This window comes from Psittacula echo (genome assembly GCF_963264785.1).
Source record: "Psittacula echo genome assembly, chromosome: 1".
Lineage (NCBI taxonomy): Eukaryota > Metazoa > Chordata > Aves > Psittaciformes > Psittacidae > Psittacula > Psittacula echo.
This window is the reverse complement of record NC_137735.1, coordinates 35,575,132-35,588,858: the sequence shown is the minus strand read 5'-3', so window position 1 is coordinate 35,588,858 and position 13,727 is coordinate 35,575,132. Positions and strand designations below refer to the sequence as shown.

The following is a 13,727-nucleotide window of genomic DNA, read 5'->3' as shown; positions in this document are numbered from 1 at the left end:
TAAAACCCAGCATTGTTCACAGAGCACAGAAGAACTTTACTACTTTAACTGGAATACCTGTTTCATTAATTTTACTGCCATCCCGAGTACATTCTCACACAGACTATTTAACTATAGAAAGATAAAACCTCTGGTTAAGTCACTGATTTCTTTTAAACACTGAGGCAACACAGAGCAGCAATGATTAAACAAGCTTTAACCACTGACCATTGTAATAACTGTTACTTGCAAGTGTCAAAAAGTCTATTAAAAACACTTAATGTTTCTCTGATAACTTCTCTCTTTGTACAGCCAGAGCCTCTTCCAGTTTCACATTAATATTCTGAAAGTGTTTTTCTGCTCCTAGAATTCTCCGTGACTCCACCAGAAGAGCAGGGAGGCTGGAAGTTCCATACTGTTGATAAGGAAATAAAATTACAAGGCAATCTTTTTAACTCTTGGAAAAATCGCTTACAGATCTCTATTTATTTTTCCTCTATATGAAATGGTGCAAGGTGATTTTTGAAAGTGTAAACCAGCCAACATTAGAGAGGCTTCTGAAACGGGAGGATCTCCCTTACACAGGCAGGCATTGAGCGCTGTCAACAGAAACCACCACACCAAGTCATGAGCCATGGTGACAGGAGAAGGAGTGCCAAGGCTACATGAGAAGTTACTGTCTTTATAATTAAACACCTTACAGAACACAAACGTAAGCACCACAGCATTCCCCACCTTTGATCAGTAACAACAAAAGGAATTCATTACTTGTTTTTCACTGTTAATCGTTCTTCGATTTCTATAAAGAATGTTAAAACCTGAGGACAGCTGCTGTGCTTCTGTGTCCTTTGAATTCCTGGACGCAGACAACAAGGTAGCAGAATCCTCTGAAATACTTACGTTTCTAACATGGGGCCAAAAAACCTGCGTGAGATACCACAGTACAGTTGCAGCAGTGATCCTCAAGTTGCTCCCACAGAGACAATTAACAAAATACTGCTATTTAATGTAAGTTAAACATTAACAGAAATGCCCATCAGTCTAGGAAAGAAAAAAGGGCAGGAGGGCTGATCCAGAACAGTTCAGGAACATACACAGAATATGTACTTACGACCACCTTTTCTGTTGGATTTTCTTCTCTATAATCCAAACAGTCTTGCTGTAGCTCCTTTAAATCAGTAAGTAATTCAGTTGCTTGCCTCAAGGCAGATTGCCTTTCCTGTACCTCAGCATATTCTGTCTGTAGGCATAGCAGTTGTGGCTCAGCTCTGAAAAAGATCAAGGCTTTGATTATTACATCTGCGTATTTATTTCATGAGTAATTTATGAACATATTTCCTCTGAAGATTTCAGGGAAAGGTTCATCAAAATACAACACATAGGTTAGTGTAACATACTGTTTAACTAGAACAACCAGCATAGTCTTTAAATGAGAGCATGAGTCCAAATCCACACAAGACACAAACCTTTTTCCCACATCTCATTTTTGAGTCTGACAATATAGCCACTCTCTCTGAAGCACTTGAGGTTTTTTCAAGTGAACTTCCTTAAGCACCTGGTGTTACACACACACACCTGCTTGCAGGCTGAGGTGTTTTGTTGGGTGCTTATGCTGAAGCATACTCAGGAGCCCCCAAGTACATACACCTCTGCCTAAGTAAAGGGGAAGGCTCAATCCATTAAAATTGCACTCCACAAACAGCAGCAGTCATTTAAAAGTGTTGCATCAAAAAAGCTTTCTTCAGATGATCAAATGATTAAAAGGCAACAAATAAAAGATGCGAAGACAGTGTCAGCCTGTGAGGGGGTTCAAACCCTGAGGGATGCCTTTAATGTGTTCCTCGAGTGAAGTTTATCCATAGTACACCAAAGAAAACAAAGACTCTCATGGCCATAGAAAAAGGGGTTTTAATCTGCCTTTGTGGATCCAAGGCCGTGGTTCCCCACAGAGTTGACTTACAGCATGTGTGTTACAGACAGCTTTGGTATAAAGCTTGCCACAACTAACAAACGGGTTATGTGGCAGTCCAGTGGTTCTTCCAAAGAACTTCAGTGTTGCACATCTGGATGATACCTAAGATTAATGCCGAGTTAGAGAAGTGGAATTGTGTGGCCACATGAGATGGAAGCAAACTATGTACCCAGAGGCATCCCTGCCAAATTGCAGAGGTGAAACACATTCTCCCAGCTCAAAACCAACAAAAAACCCCTTGGTATTACCTTTGTAAATTTATGATTCAAATTGTAATGTTTGTGTTTTTCTTATGAATATAGGGTCTGAAATACCATCCCAGTAACCAGTTACCGAAGGGAACTTGTAGGAATGACTATCCTGAGTTGTATCAGGTTATCCTGAGCTTTTGCAAAAGCAAAGCAATCGAAGAGTAGAGTTTCATCAAAATAATATGAAAGAACAAAAAACCCATTACTTTCACTTCTGGGTTACAAAATAGCAGACTTAAGTTCTTCAGGCTATTCCTGGGCCTCAGAAACATACCCAAATTGCTCTTGTTGAAGTTGAAACAGTTGCTGCCTTTTCTTTCTCACGTCTGTTAATACCTGAAGCAAACAGTGAGAAAAATCTTTGAAATGGTGCTGTAACTCCACAGGCAAATAACTCCAATTTTGTTGACTTTTTTCCTTTGAAGTTTTATGCTTCTGATTCTGGGTGCGGAAGGTTCCCAGATACCAAACCTTATACACTGCCATACTTTACATTTGTATTTTAAACAGTTCCAAGCTCTTTAAAACATCAAACTCGCATCTGCATCCAAAATTTCTCTTAAGGAACACTGGATCTACAAGCATGCAAAAGGAGTTTGTGACATTTTGAACCCAAAGATAACCAACTCTACCAAGGTTTTGTTTGTTTCTGTCGTAAAAATGCAGACTAACACGAATGTAAGGCTGCCATAACTAAGGAACTAAGCATAGTTAAGCTTTCGTTAATACAACATCCAACTTAAACCAAAACAAATCATAAATGTAAATTTAGCAACTAAAAATCTGATTTTAAAAAGATGTACAAGAGGCAAAATAAGGTTAACTCTGAGTGGCTGTGAATGCCAGATGTATATTAAGGTTTTCATTTTATATGCCCAGTAGCTTACCATATCACCTCCAACTAGCTAGACTTTAGCACATTAATTGCTACCTCCCAGAATAAGCTTTTTGTTGACTTTACTTGTTAAAAACTATTTTGTCACTGAAAAGTTGGCACAAGCTGTTAATCTCGGCAGAAAACCTCAAACAGACAGTGCTCAACCTGCTGTGGTAAGGCTGTCACCTCTCTCCTGATGAAACCACTGCAACCTTTCTTTGCTCTGACACCAGTTCCTCCTCATGTCGTTGTTCCCCCGTTACATGTTCAGTCAGTTCCTACTCGCTCTGAACGAACAGAGGAACTGCCTTCCTCTGAACATCTCTATTTCTTGGAGGTTAGCTCTCAATATTTAATTGGCTCTCCAGAGGCTTCACCATCATTAATTTAATGAACTATTCATGAAAAAGAATAACTCACAATCATAGACACCTCTTTTTACACCAGTATAGCAGTATATGCATGGAGTTTCCAATCCATTGTATTTACTCAGATCTTTTCAAAAAAGCCTCTGGTGGTTCTGTCATGGTTTAAGCCCAGCAGGAACTAAGTACCACACCTGAGCCACTTGCTCACTCCACCCTCTGCCCCAGCGGGATGGGGAGGAGAATTGGAAAAAAAGTAAACCCCATGGGTTGAGCAAGGACAGTTTAATAATTTGTTATTAATAATAAATATAATAGGAAATAGAGAGAGGAAGGAATAAACCTCCTCCTCCCCCCAAAAAACCCAAGTGATGTACAACACAACTGGTCACTACCCATCAACCGATACCCAGCCAGACCTGAGCAGTGATCTGGGCCTTCCAGATAACTGCCCCCAGTTTATACACTGGGAATGACACGCTGTGGTACAGAATACCCCTTTGGCTAGTTAGGGTGAGGTGTCCTGTCTCTGCTTCCTCCTGGCTTCCCCTCCTCCCTGGCAGAGCATGAGACTGAGAAGTCCTTGATCAGAGCAAGTGCTACTGAGCAGCAACTAAAACACTGGTCCGTTATCAGCGTTGTTCCCAGACTAAAGCCAAAAAACACAGCACTGCACCAGCTACTAGGAAGAAAATAACTCTGTCCCAGGTGAAACCAGGATAGGTTCCATATCCTCTATTTGTGCAACTGATTCTGTAGTACAGTACACTGCTTTGGTGAATTATTTTATTCCTTCTAGTCAACTTCTCAAAATTTCAGTGTCCATCTCTGTATGCTGTACAATCTAGTGATAGATATGTATTTACCTTGGCATTTTTTTTCTTCACATTCTCTAATTCCTGGACTTCCACTATCTACAGAGGAAAAGAAGAATTACAGACTGACTATGGATCTTTATTTCATCTTTATCCTCCCAAAAACACAGTTGCAAGAACTACTTTGAAATGACATGAAAAGATGGTTAAAAAACCCCAGCACTGTTTCAAATTAAGATTACAAATGTCAGTTGTGTATCAATTCTTTCCTCTCCTCATGCCAGAGGAGGACTCATGCACAAAATAAATCATCTTGCACCAGTCAGTGCAAGTAATACTCCTTGTACCAATCAGTGAAGTACTACCTAGCTTAATTTTTCTATAACTTTGTATATAATGTGTAAATCTAGCAGTTTTAGTCTTGCTTATTTTAATGAATCACTTGGTAATTTTAGTACTTATTCATTATACTTCTCGTAACTCCTACAAAGTTCTGAGTTTATTTATTCATGTTTATTAGTGAGAAGAAATGTTAGTCCTCCAAGCTAAAAATCTTTTTACAGTTAGGTTCAAAGTGTTAATTAATAAAGGGCAATTTTTCCTGTTAGAGGCCGTAGTCAGGCCTCTACACAAGAGTCACTGAGACATAATATAACCATTAAATCATCAACCTTTTAAAACTGATCTGTGAGCCCAGTGTTTGGCAGAACTGCTCGGTCAAATTATGCAGCTCTCCAGTGTTACTACATAATGCTTTATACATGTCAAACAGGATTATTAGATGCTTCCCTATTCTCAAAAGCTGACAACTTTGCAATGTACTTACAGGCCATGCTGGATGGGGCTTTGAGCAACCTCATCTAGTGGAAGGTGTCCCTGCCCATAGCAAAGGGGTTGGAACTGGATTATCTTTAAGGTCCCTTCCAACCCAAAGCATTCTATTGAATCAGTGAGAGCAGTGCTGTGCCTAAAGGCAATTCCCATAGAAGCCAGCACAGAGGCAGCAAATCACAACCTGCACACAACAAACTGTATTCACAGTATTTATCCCGACAAGAGATTAGAACATTTGAAGTATCATAAAATAAATATGTAAAGGACAATATAAAACCATAAGCATTTTGATTCCAGTGTAATATACATCTCTATAATCACTACTACAAAATTGATTTTATTTGTGATGCACTTACAAGATCAGTGATTTCATCCTTGAAGGCAGCACAGAAGCTATTGATAGCTTTTCTGCAAATGTCTGATTCTGTCCTTTGTCTGGAGAAGTCAGAGAGACAAAACACAAACCATTTGGTTTAGTAAAGGAGAAATCTCATCCTTGGAATAATGAATAAAACCCAGACTTAAGCAGCTAGTAGCACAGGCAACTGTAGATCTTTCATGTACTAGCAATAGCTTAATTTTCTATATTGAAAAACATCAGCTGAAATGTGTTGTTCTTATGTTTGGAAAAATATCGAATCCCTAGAGACCACCTCAAGATCACATACAAAAATATTTGGATCACAGAAACCTAATAATCATTAAAATACCATCAGCATGTCACCATGCAATAGTACTTCCCCTGAAGGACAACCCCTTAGCAAAACGCAGGTAATTTGTTTTTAACACTTTGAGTATTCAGCCATGGGAAAGCAGAATATTTACCTGTAATTTGCTGTTATCTTCTCAAATTCAGTCAGAACAACATCCAGTTCTGTAATATCTCTAAGAGATCTCTTCATCTCTTTGGGACACCAAACCTGTACAGAACATGGACTACCCACTGAAACCACAGAATAAAGACAAATATTCCACGATTCAGGAACACATTATAATATAATGGAAAAGTGATTGTGCTCACTATTAAAATAACCATCTAACAGTTAGGAATATTTTAATATAAGAGGAATATATCTGTCCTTGGCTGAACAACTATGATACATTTATCTGTAAATACTTCAGATTTGGATGATCAATCATAAAGAACTTTCTATTCTTCAGCATTTCAAGCAAGTCCAGGAGCATGTTATTAAACCAACTGATAAACTACACAGGGTAGACAGATACAGCTGTTTGTGCTGTAAAAACTAAGCCTGATTTTGATCAACCTGCATTACTCAAAAGAATCATGAGTTGTTATATTTGTATACATTTTGTATTAATACCATGTATGCTTCAAAAAAACCCCTATATACAATTGGGGTTTTTTAATCATTGCAATAGTGTTATTAACTAATTCCACAAAAAGTTAAACTGTGTTTCTTCACACACTCCCAAATGTAAATCTAGTACTTGAATGTGATGGGATACTGTTCAAAGGAAGCAAGATGACACCTGAGAAAGTTTCTCTCTGCTGAAAAATGCCACTCTTGATGTTCCCTACCTCAAAGGTCTTTATACCAACAGCTGTGCTGACACACAAAGTCAGGGGCACTCCAGGTTCTGCCCCACAGCTGGTGCTCCAGGCTTTGAGACTAAGGGATGTACTGAAGTGTCTTACAGTTTCACATCCATGGGCCAGACTTCACTCCAAAGGGAGCCAAGCTGCATATGAGTGATGATGCACACCTATGATTTACCCCTAAGAGAGTAAGTCCAGGCAATTGCAGAGATGCAAACCATGGGAATCTGTGTGGCACACCAGACCCTCAATTTAACCATTGCTAATGAATGTCTGTTCCAAAACTGAAACTAAACTCTCCCATTTCTAGAAGCAGTGTGTTGCTACATGCCAGAAACTATAACCATTGTGTTATGGAAAAGCATTCATCTTGAATAAGAAAAAGCTATATAGGTGTTTTGAAGTCTACTTTACCAGAAGGATCTGATGTCTTCTCCTCTGAAGGCCGCTTCTTTTTTGCCTGGAATTGAGTAGTATTCTGAGACTTCTGTGATAGAAAAAGCAGATTAATTTCAAAAAACCCCATAGGTTTACTCACTTAAAATTCTGAGACATGGCAGTTAGGCAGAATGCAGGAAAGCATTTCCTGACTGAAAGGTCAGTAACATCTACCTAGGCCTATTTCACCACAATCACAGCACAGTGACCACCATGCTGAAGTACAGCAGCTGCCTGACCACACTGGCCAGCTGACATGTCAGCCACTGCCCATGCAGCAGGACTAGAAACAACTTAAGGAGCATAGGGACCCTCAGTTCAGCACAGTCATCACCCAGTATGAACAGTTCTCTGATCAATAGCACCTGCTCATTTTCCTTTTCACCCACATTCTGTCCAAATCCTTTCTCTACTTAAGACTATTTTGTGACACCAACAGCACTTCTACTGATGAAAGACTAACACCTTGCACTGAACTTTAGAACACACTTTTCAACAATTCCAATTCCAAGAAATTTCAATACATAAAGAACTTTAAAGCAAACTACTGTATAACTTTTTTTTTTAGGCCTACTTTCTCAAGCCTGCAGACAGTTAATTTCCTCTTTGTGTCTGAAAACTAAGTGGGCTTAGAAACATTTTACACAAACTGTGGTCTGAGTGTGGAAAAAACACAAAAACTGAGTGGGTTTTGTTTCATTCTACTATATATTCAAAATTAATTTTATCACTATTAAATTCTCTCATAGATATGTTTTACTTCAATACGGAACAAGTACAAAGGATTTATATTCCTTTTGTACACCATTCCTTAAGAACATCTATTCCAGATGTGAAAAAGTTATTTAAAAGAACATATTCCTAAATGAGCAAGAGAACAGGCTACTGGATCCAGGAACACCAGGCTATTATATTCCCTGTTGACATGATCACTGTAGCTTTAAGCATTTCACTTGGTTTTCTCATGGGAATACCTTGAGGAATAAATTATTTCAGATATCATTAAGTACTAAGGCAGTACTAAGAAATGAATGAAAGGTCTTCCTCTTGCCCCAGCCCTCCAATGCAGGCATGGCATGAAGCAAGCTAAAATTAAATTGACTGATAATACTCATGCAACTTTTTCTGTACCACATTGTCCGTAAGGGATTCATCCTCAGAATCAGCCGCACTGAATTTCCGAACATCACCATCAGACATTTTTGAGCGAGGTGTTTTTTTACTAGGAAAAGAAAAACATCCACACGTAAATCCACCATACACTGAGAAAGAACAATCTTCAACCACTTGCACAACAAAGCCTTGTGTTCTGAGGAATATTTTGTAGCACTATGTCATTTAGTTTGTGATCCCTAGACTACACAAGAAGTTGCAAATGGCATATATAGGGAGCAGAATCTTTATCCCTCAACAGCAACCCTCGCAACAACTTAGAAACCCATTGCTAACTGAGCACTGGGATAGCCATGTTGTATTAAACAGGAACTTCAAAACAGAAGCAAAATTACTAGTGAAGATAATTTAGCAGGAATGGAGAAGGGTTCCTTGGGGGACAGAGTTGGTAATACAGAAAAATACACATTCCCCCTGCCATACAAACACTGTTATTGTCTTGCTATTTTATTCAAATCAGAACTATTTCAGATTTAAACCAAATTTAATTTAACAAGTGAGAAATACACTAAAATTTGCATTAAAATATTTAAAAAATAATTTTCTTTGTTGCACAGAATTTAACTGGTTTCTAGTTATTTTTAATTTTTTCTACCTTTTAACTTTAGACACCAGCATCTAGAGAACTAATCAATGCCTCACACAGGTATTTGAAAATCCTTTCATACTAAAAAAAACAAATACAGAAAGTACTTAGATCAATGTACTGCTTACAGAAGGCAGACTAGTTTATTCTCACATTTCTTTTCTACATTCCCCAACATTACTTACTGTTTTGTTTCTCATCTGGGAAATTTTAAGTTAAAGTACCTGACAAACATAACATTTTTCCCATTTAATCTGAAAATCAAAAGATTAAATTGAATGCTAGCAATGATTTTTTTTCACCAGACCTTCCTGTATTTTTCCTTTGTGGTTCTGAAACCCGGCCAAGTGACTCGCTTTGTGAATGTTCCTCTCCATAAGCATCCAGAGCAGTACTGTGCAAAGGGTGATCTATAGAAAACAGAAAATGAGCTGTGTGAAAACTGTTCCTATCTGTCCAGGCAAAGAGCACAAACGTGCTAGTACTGCCTGCTATTAAGCATTTAGTTAGAATATTTATGGTTTGATTATAATACAAAGGAACTTTGGTTAAAAGCATTCTTTGAGGATTAGGAAAAATATATATATTGTGAAAAGCTTCACAGTTTCTATACTCACCCACCTGCTGTTATCTTTACAACCCGAAACCAAAGGTGCAGGAAAGCTCAGTAGGTATGCATGGCATATAGCAAGCAAAGTATTTTGCACGGTTTATTTAAAAGTCTCTCTTTGTTATGGCACACATCAATCTTCTAAACACTTAAACAACTACTTTCTAAATTTTACCTTTTGTTTTTAATACGGATCTTTTTGGCTGCTTTATTGATGGTGTAAGGCAGCAGTTACAGCTGCTACAGAACATTTGTAAGTGTAGAAATCTTGAAGGTAGATACCAAATATGTCAGAACCTCTTTAAGTTCTAATGTTGTTTAAGTTGAAACACTTTAAGTTTTTATTATGTCTTCCATAGCACAATGTCTTTTTTCAAGAACACTGCCACAGAAATTTAGTGTTAGCTTATGCTGAGCAACCTGTTCTACTGGAAAGTGTCCCTGCTCATGGCAGGGGGGTTGGAACTAGATGATCTTTAAGGTCTCTTCCAAACCAAACCATTCTATGATACTATTATTAGTGTTAGTGGGCATTCTTTTTATAGTTCTAATACATGACACAGTAGTGAGAAAAATAACAGCATTTAATTTTCCAGCTCTTTTCTCATGACAACATTTTGCTATACTGGTTTCTGTAGCTAAGTTTCAGTGCTGTTTCTAGTAGCTGCATGTGTATTACACAGTATGCTAGAGATTGGAAGGGACCTCAAAAGATCATCTAGTCCAATCTCCCTGCCGGAGCAGGAACACCTAGATGAGGTTACACAGGAAGGTGTCCAGGCGGGTTTTGCATGTCTCCAGAGAAGGAGACTCCACAACCCCCCTGGGCAGCCTGTTCCAGTGTTCCGTCACCCTCACTGAGAAGAAGTTTCTTCTCAAGTTTAAGTGGAACCTCTTGTGTTCCAGTTTATACCCATTACCCCTTGTCCTATCATTGTTTGCCACTGAGAAGAGCCTGGCTCCATCCTCGTGACACTCACCCTTTATATACACTAATAAGGTCCCCCCTCAGTCTCCTCTTCTCCAAACTATAGAGACCCAGCTCCCTCAGCCTTTCCTCATAAGGGAGATGCTTCACTCCCTTAATCATCTTAGTTGCCCTGCGCTGGACTCTCTCCAGCAGGTCCCTGTCCTTCTTGAACTGAGGGGCCCAGAACTGGACACAATATTCCAGATGCGGTCTCACCAGGGCAGAGTAGAGGGGAAGGAGGACCTCTCTTGACCTACTGACCACCCCCCTTCTAATACACCCCAGGATGCCATTGGCCTTCTTGGCCACAAGGGCACAGTGTTGGCTCATGGTCATCCTGCCATCCACTAGGACCCCCAGGTCCCTCTCCCCTACACTGCTAACAGGTCGTTCCCCAACCTATACTGGAACCTGGGGTTGTTCCTGCCCAGATGCAGGACTCTACAGTTTCCCTTGTTATATTTCATCAAGTTTCTCCCTGCCCAACTCTCCAGCCTGTCCAGGTCTCGCTGGATGGCAGCACAGCCTTCTGGTGTGTCAGCCACTCCTCCCAGCTTAGTGTCATCAGCAAACTTGCTGACAGTACACTCAATTCCCTCATCTAAACCGTTGATGAATATATTAAATAATACTGGTCCCAATACTGACCCTTGAGGCACTCCACTAGATACAGGCCTCCAACTGGACTCCGCCCCATAGACTACAACTCTCTGGCTTCTCTCCTTCAGCCGGTTCGCAGTCCACCTCACTACCTGATCATCCAGACCACACTTCCTCAATTTAGCTATGAGGATGCTGAATTGTATTCTGGACAATATATTGTCCAGAATTTCCTTGAAGTAACAACCATTACAGCTGAGAAAGCTCTCAGCATTTTCTCTGCAACTCCTAATTACATAGTTTTTAAAATATTTTTATAATTGGCCTTGTAATATAAAAGCTATCTATATTTAACAACTGAGGACTTCACACAGGGATAAATAATTTAAGATTCTGATCTTTCATTTTTAAACTTAAATTCTTATACAATTGCAATGTTACATTGTGGAAATTCTAATGTTCAGATTATTAAACTTGAAGAGAGTATTTTTCCATAGACTTTACTTGCACATATTACAACATTATTCTTGTTACTTCTTAAATGACAGAAAAGAACACCACTCTCAAAAACCTCCTCTGTCTCTCCTGCCCATAACTTGCTCCGTCGAAGAAACAATACCTTTACCTAGGTAAGCATTAAAATATTTTGCCCACCTGGTTGGTTCATGAAAACTGTACATTAAATGACATTCAAGTTAACACTGACCAAATGAATCATCAGGCTCCTCAAGCTGATTTACTTGCGACACCTTCTGTATCATTGAGACATCTGGTTCCTCAAGGGAAGGTAATTTCCGAAGATGGGAGTTGGGTTTGTGTTCCTGGATGGGTAGGAAATTAATAGCTAGTTCATCCAGCTTTTTGAGTGTAAAACAAATTAAATATGACAATAAATTCCAACGTTTGAATAGACATACATTTAATCAGGACCATACTGACTACTGAGCCATGATATAAAGTATTTGAAGTGTGTGTTTCTTCTCAGACTATAAGGTTTTCTTTCCTCTAGGAAAAGTGATGGTATAAAATTGATGTATTCTACCACTTGATACTATACTGTAGTGTGCACTTTATTTTATAAAGCTAAGTGTATAAGCTTAGAAATCTTATCATAGTCTAACATCTAGTTTCTATGATCTGCAGCCTTTTTTCTTTTCAGGCATTAAAATATTTCTTTTTTCATCTCTGTATTACATAAATTCCCGATTTAATTATTTTCATTTAAAAAAACTGAAAAGCAGTGGTGTAACTTCCTACAGAAAGTGGCATTTATAAATCAGGGATTGCATAGGCAGTTCCGTAAAAGCAGACGGTAGACAATGGCACTAGTTTATGAAATAGTTGTAAATGTGTCGTTAGCACCCAAAGTGTGAGGGAATTTCATCACTAACAGGTGTGTGCAAGGATGGGGAATTATAACCAGAAAACACTGACTTCCTGAGCTTATAGTTTTACCAGCACTTAGCAGTGCCTCACAAGTTTAGTTACAGTACCAAATACAGACCTATCAACTATTGCCTCTATAAGCTGTTCTCTTTAATTTTACATGACTGTTTTCAAAATTTCGCCCATTTAAGTCAGTGGCCTATTTTGCCTGATGATGTATTAGTCCTAAAGGAAAAAAATGAAAAAAGGCAAAAAAGGAAAAAAAAACCGGAAAAAGGGAAAAAAGAAATCCCTCCCACCCCAAACCTGCACGAGCAAGGACTGCAGTGCACAGCTCCCAGCATCCACGCAGAGCCCTGTATCAAATACCCGTGCATCCACCTCAAGAGCCGGTGCTGTAAGAGCACTGTGAAACAAAACATTTGCTGTCTCAATTCTGCTCAAGCTAGGAAAACTTACCTTTAACTTATTGCTGGAATGATTGCGCTTCATTTTCTTTCTTGAGAACATTTCACTGTTCAGTATAAGCTGCTAAATATACAACTGAGGATAGAGCTACTGAAAAACTGTCCCCGATACAAATCTGCTGTCTCAATACCTGAGAGAGAACGGAAAATCTCTGTTAACGCAGTGCATTATGCATAACTCACTTCACAAGTAGAGCTCCCTTCCTTAGGCCAGCACGACACCCGGGGTAGCACGTCTAAACGAGCAACAAGACGTGTTTAATGAACACGCTAGCGCATAACGCTGTTTACACCTTCGCTTCTGCTTCCCTAGGGCCGATCCTCTCACGCAGAGACCACCAGACCCCATCGCCGACTGCCAGCAGCCCAGAGCCCGCCCGACCGGGCCCGCCGCCTCAGGAGCAGGAAACAGCAGTCGGCGGCCACAGCGGGAGCCCAGCCCCGCACAACCGCCACAGCCGGCGCGAGGCTCCGCGGACATGGGCGCCCCTCGGCCCGACCCCTCAGGTGACCCACCCACCTCCGGCGCCACCGCCTTCCCGCCGCGATTCGAACCGCGCACGCCTCTGGCGGGAAGGGGCGGTGCCATAAGCCGGGGCAGCACCGGAAGGGGAAAGGAGCAGCGGCGCAGGGATGTTCTGCCCCGGGACGAGGGGAAAGTTGCAGCGAGGGCTCGGTGCCCGTTGATGGGAGGTGAAAGCCTCGGGGCGAGGCGGTGGAGGTCCCTCCGCAGCGGGGGCAGAGGTGCCAGGAGGGAGCAGAGCAAGCTTGGCCTGCTGGTAACGCGTTTGCCTGTGCTTTGGTCACGGCAAAACTGACAGGTAGTGTAGCTTAGTGTTTCCC

At 40.2% G+C, this 13,727-nt stretch overlaps 1 protein-coding gene across 1 annotated transcript; it reads right to left on the bottom strand.

Moving 5' to 3' along the window:
* Positions 1-256: 256 nt before the first annotated feature.
* CENPU (centromere protein U) lies at positions 257-13,365 on the bottom strand (the record flags this gene model as incomplete). Its single annotated transcript, XM_080632659.1, has 12 exons — positions 257-394; positions 1,091-1,247; positions 2,477-2,538; positions 4,311-4,358; positions 5,450-5,528; positions 5,919-6,036; positions 7,069-7,141; positions 8,224-8,314; positions 9,159-9,261; positions 11,738-11,888; positions 12,877-12,945; positions 13,213-13,365. 12 exons carry the CDS (start codon positions 13,363-13,365, stop codon positions 257-259), a joined length of 1,242 nt encoding a protein of 413 aa, XP_080488785.1.
* Between the last annotated feature and the right edge of the window lie 362 nt (positions 13,366-13,727).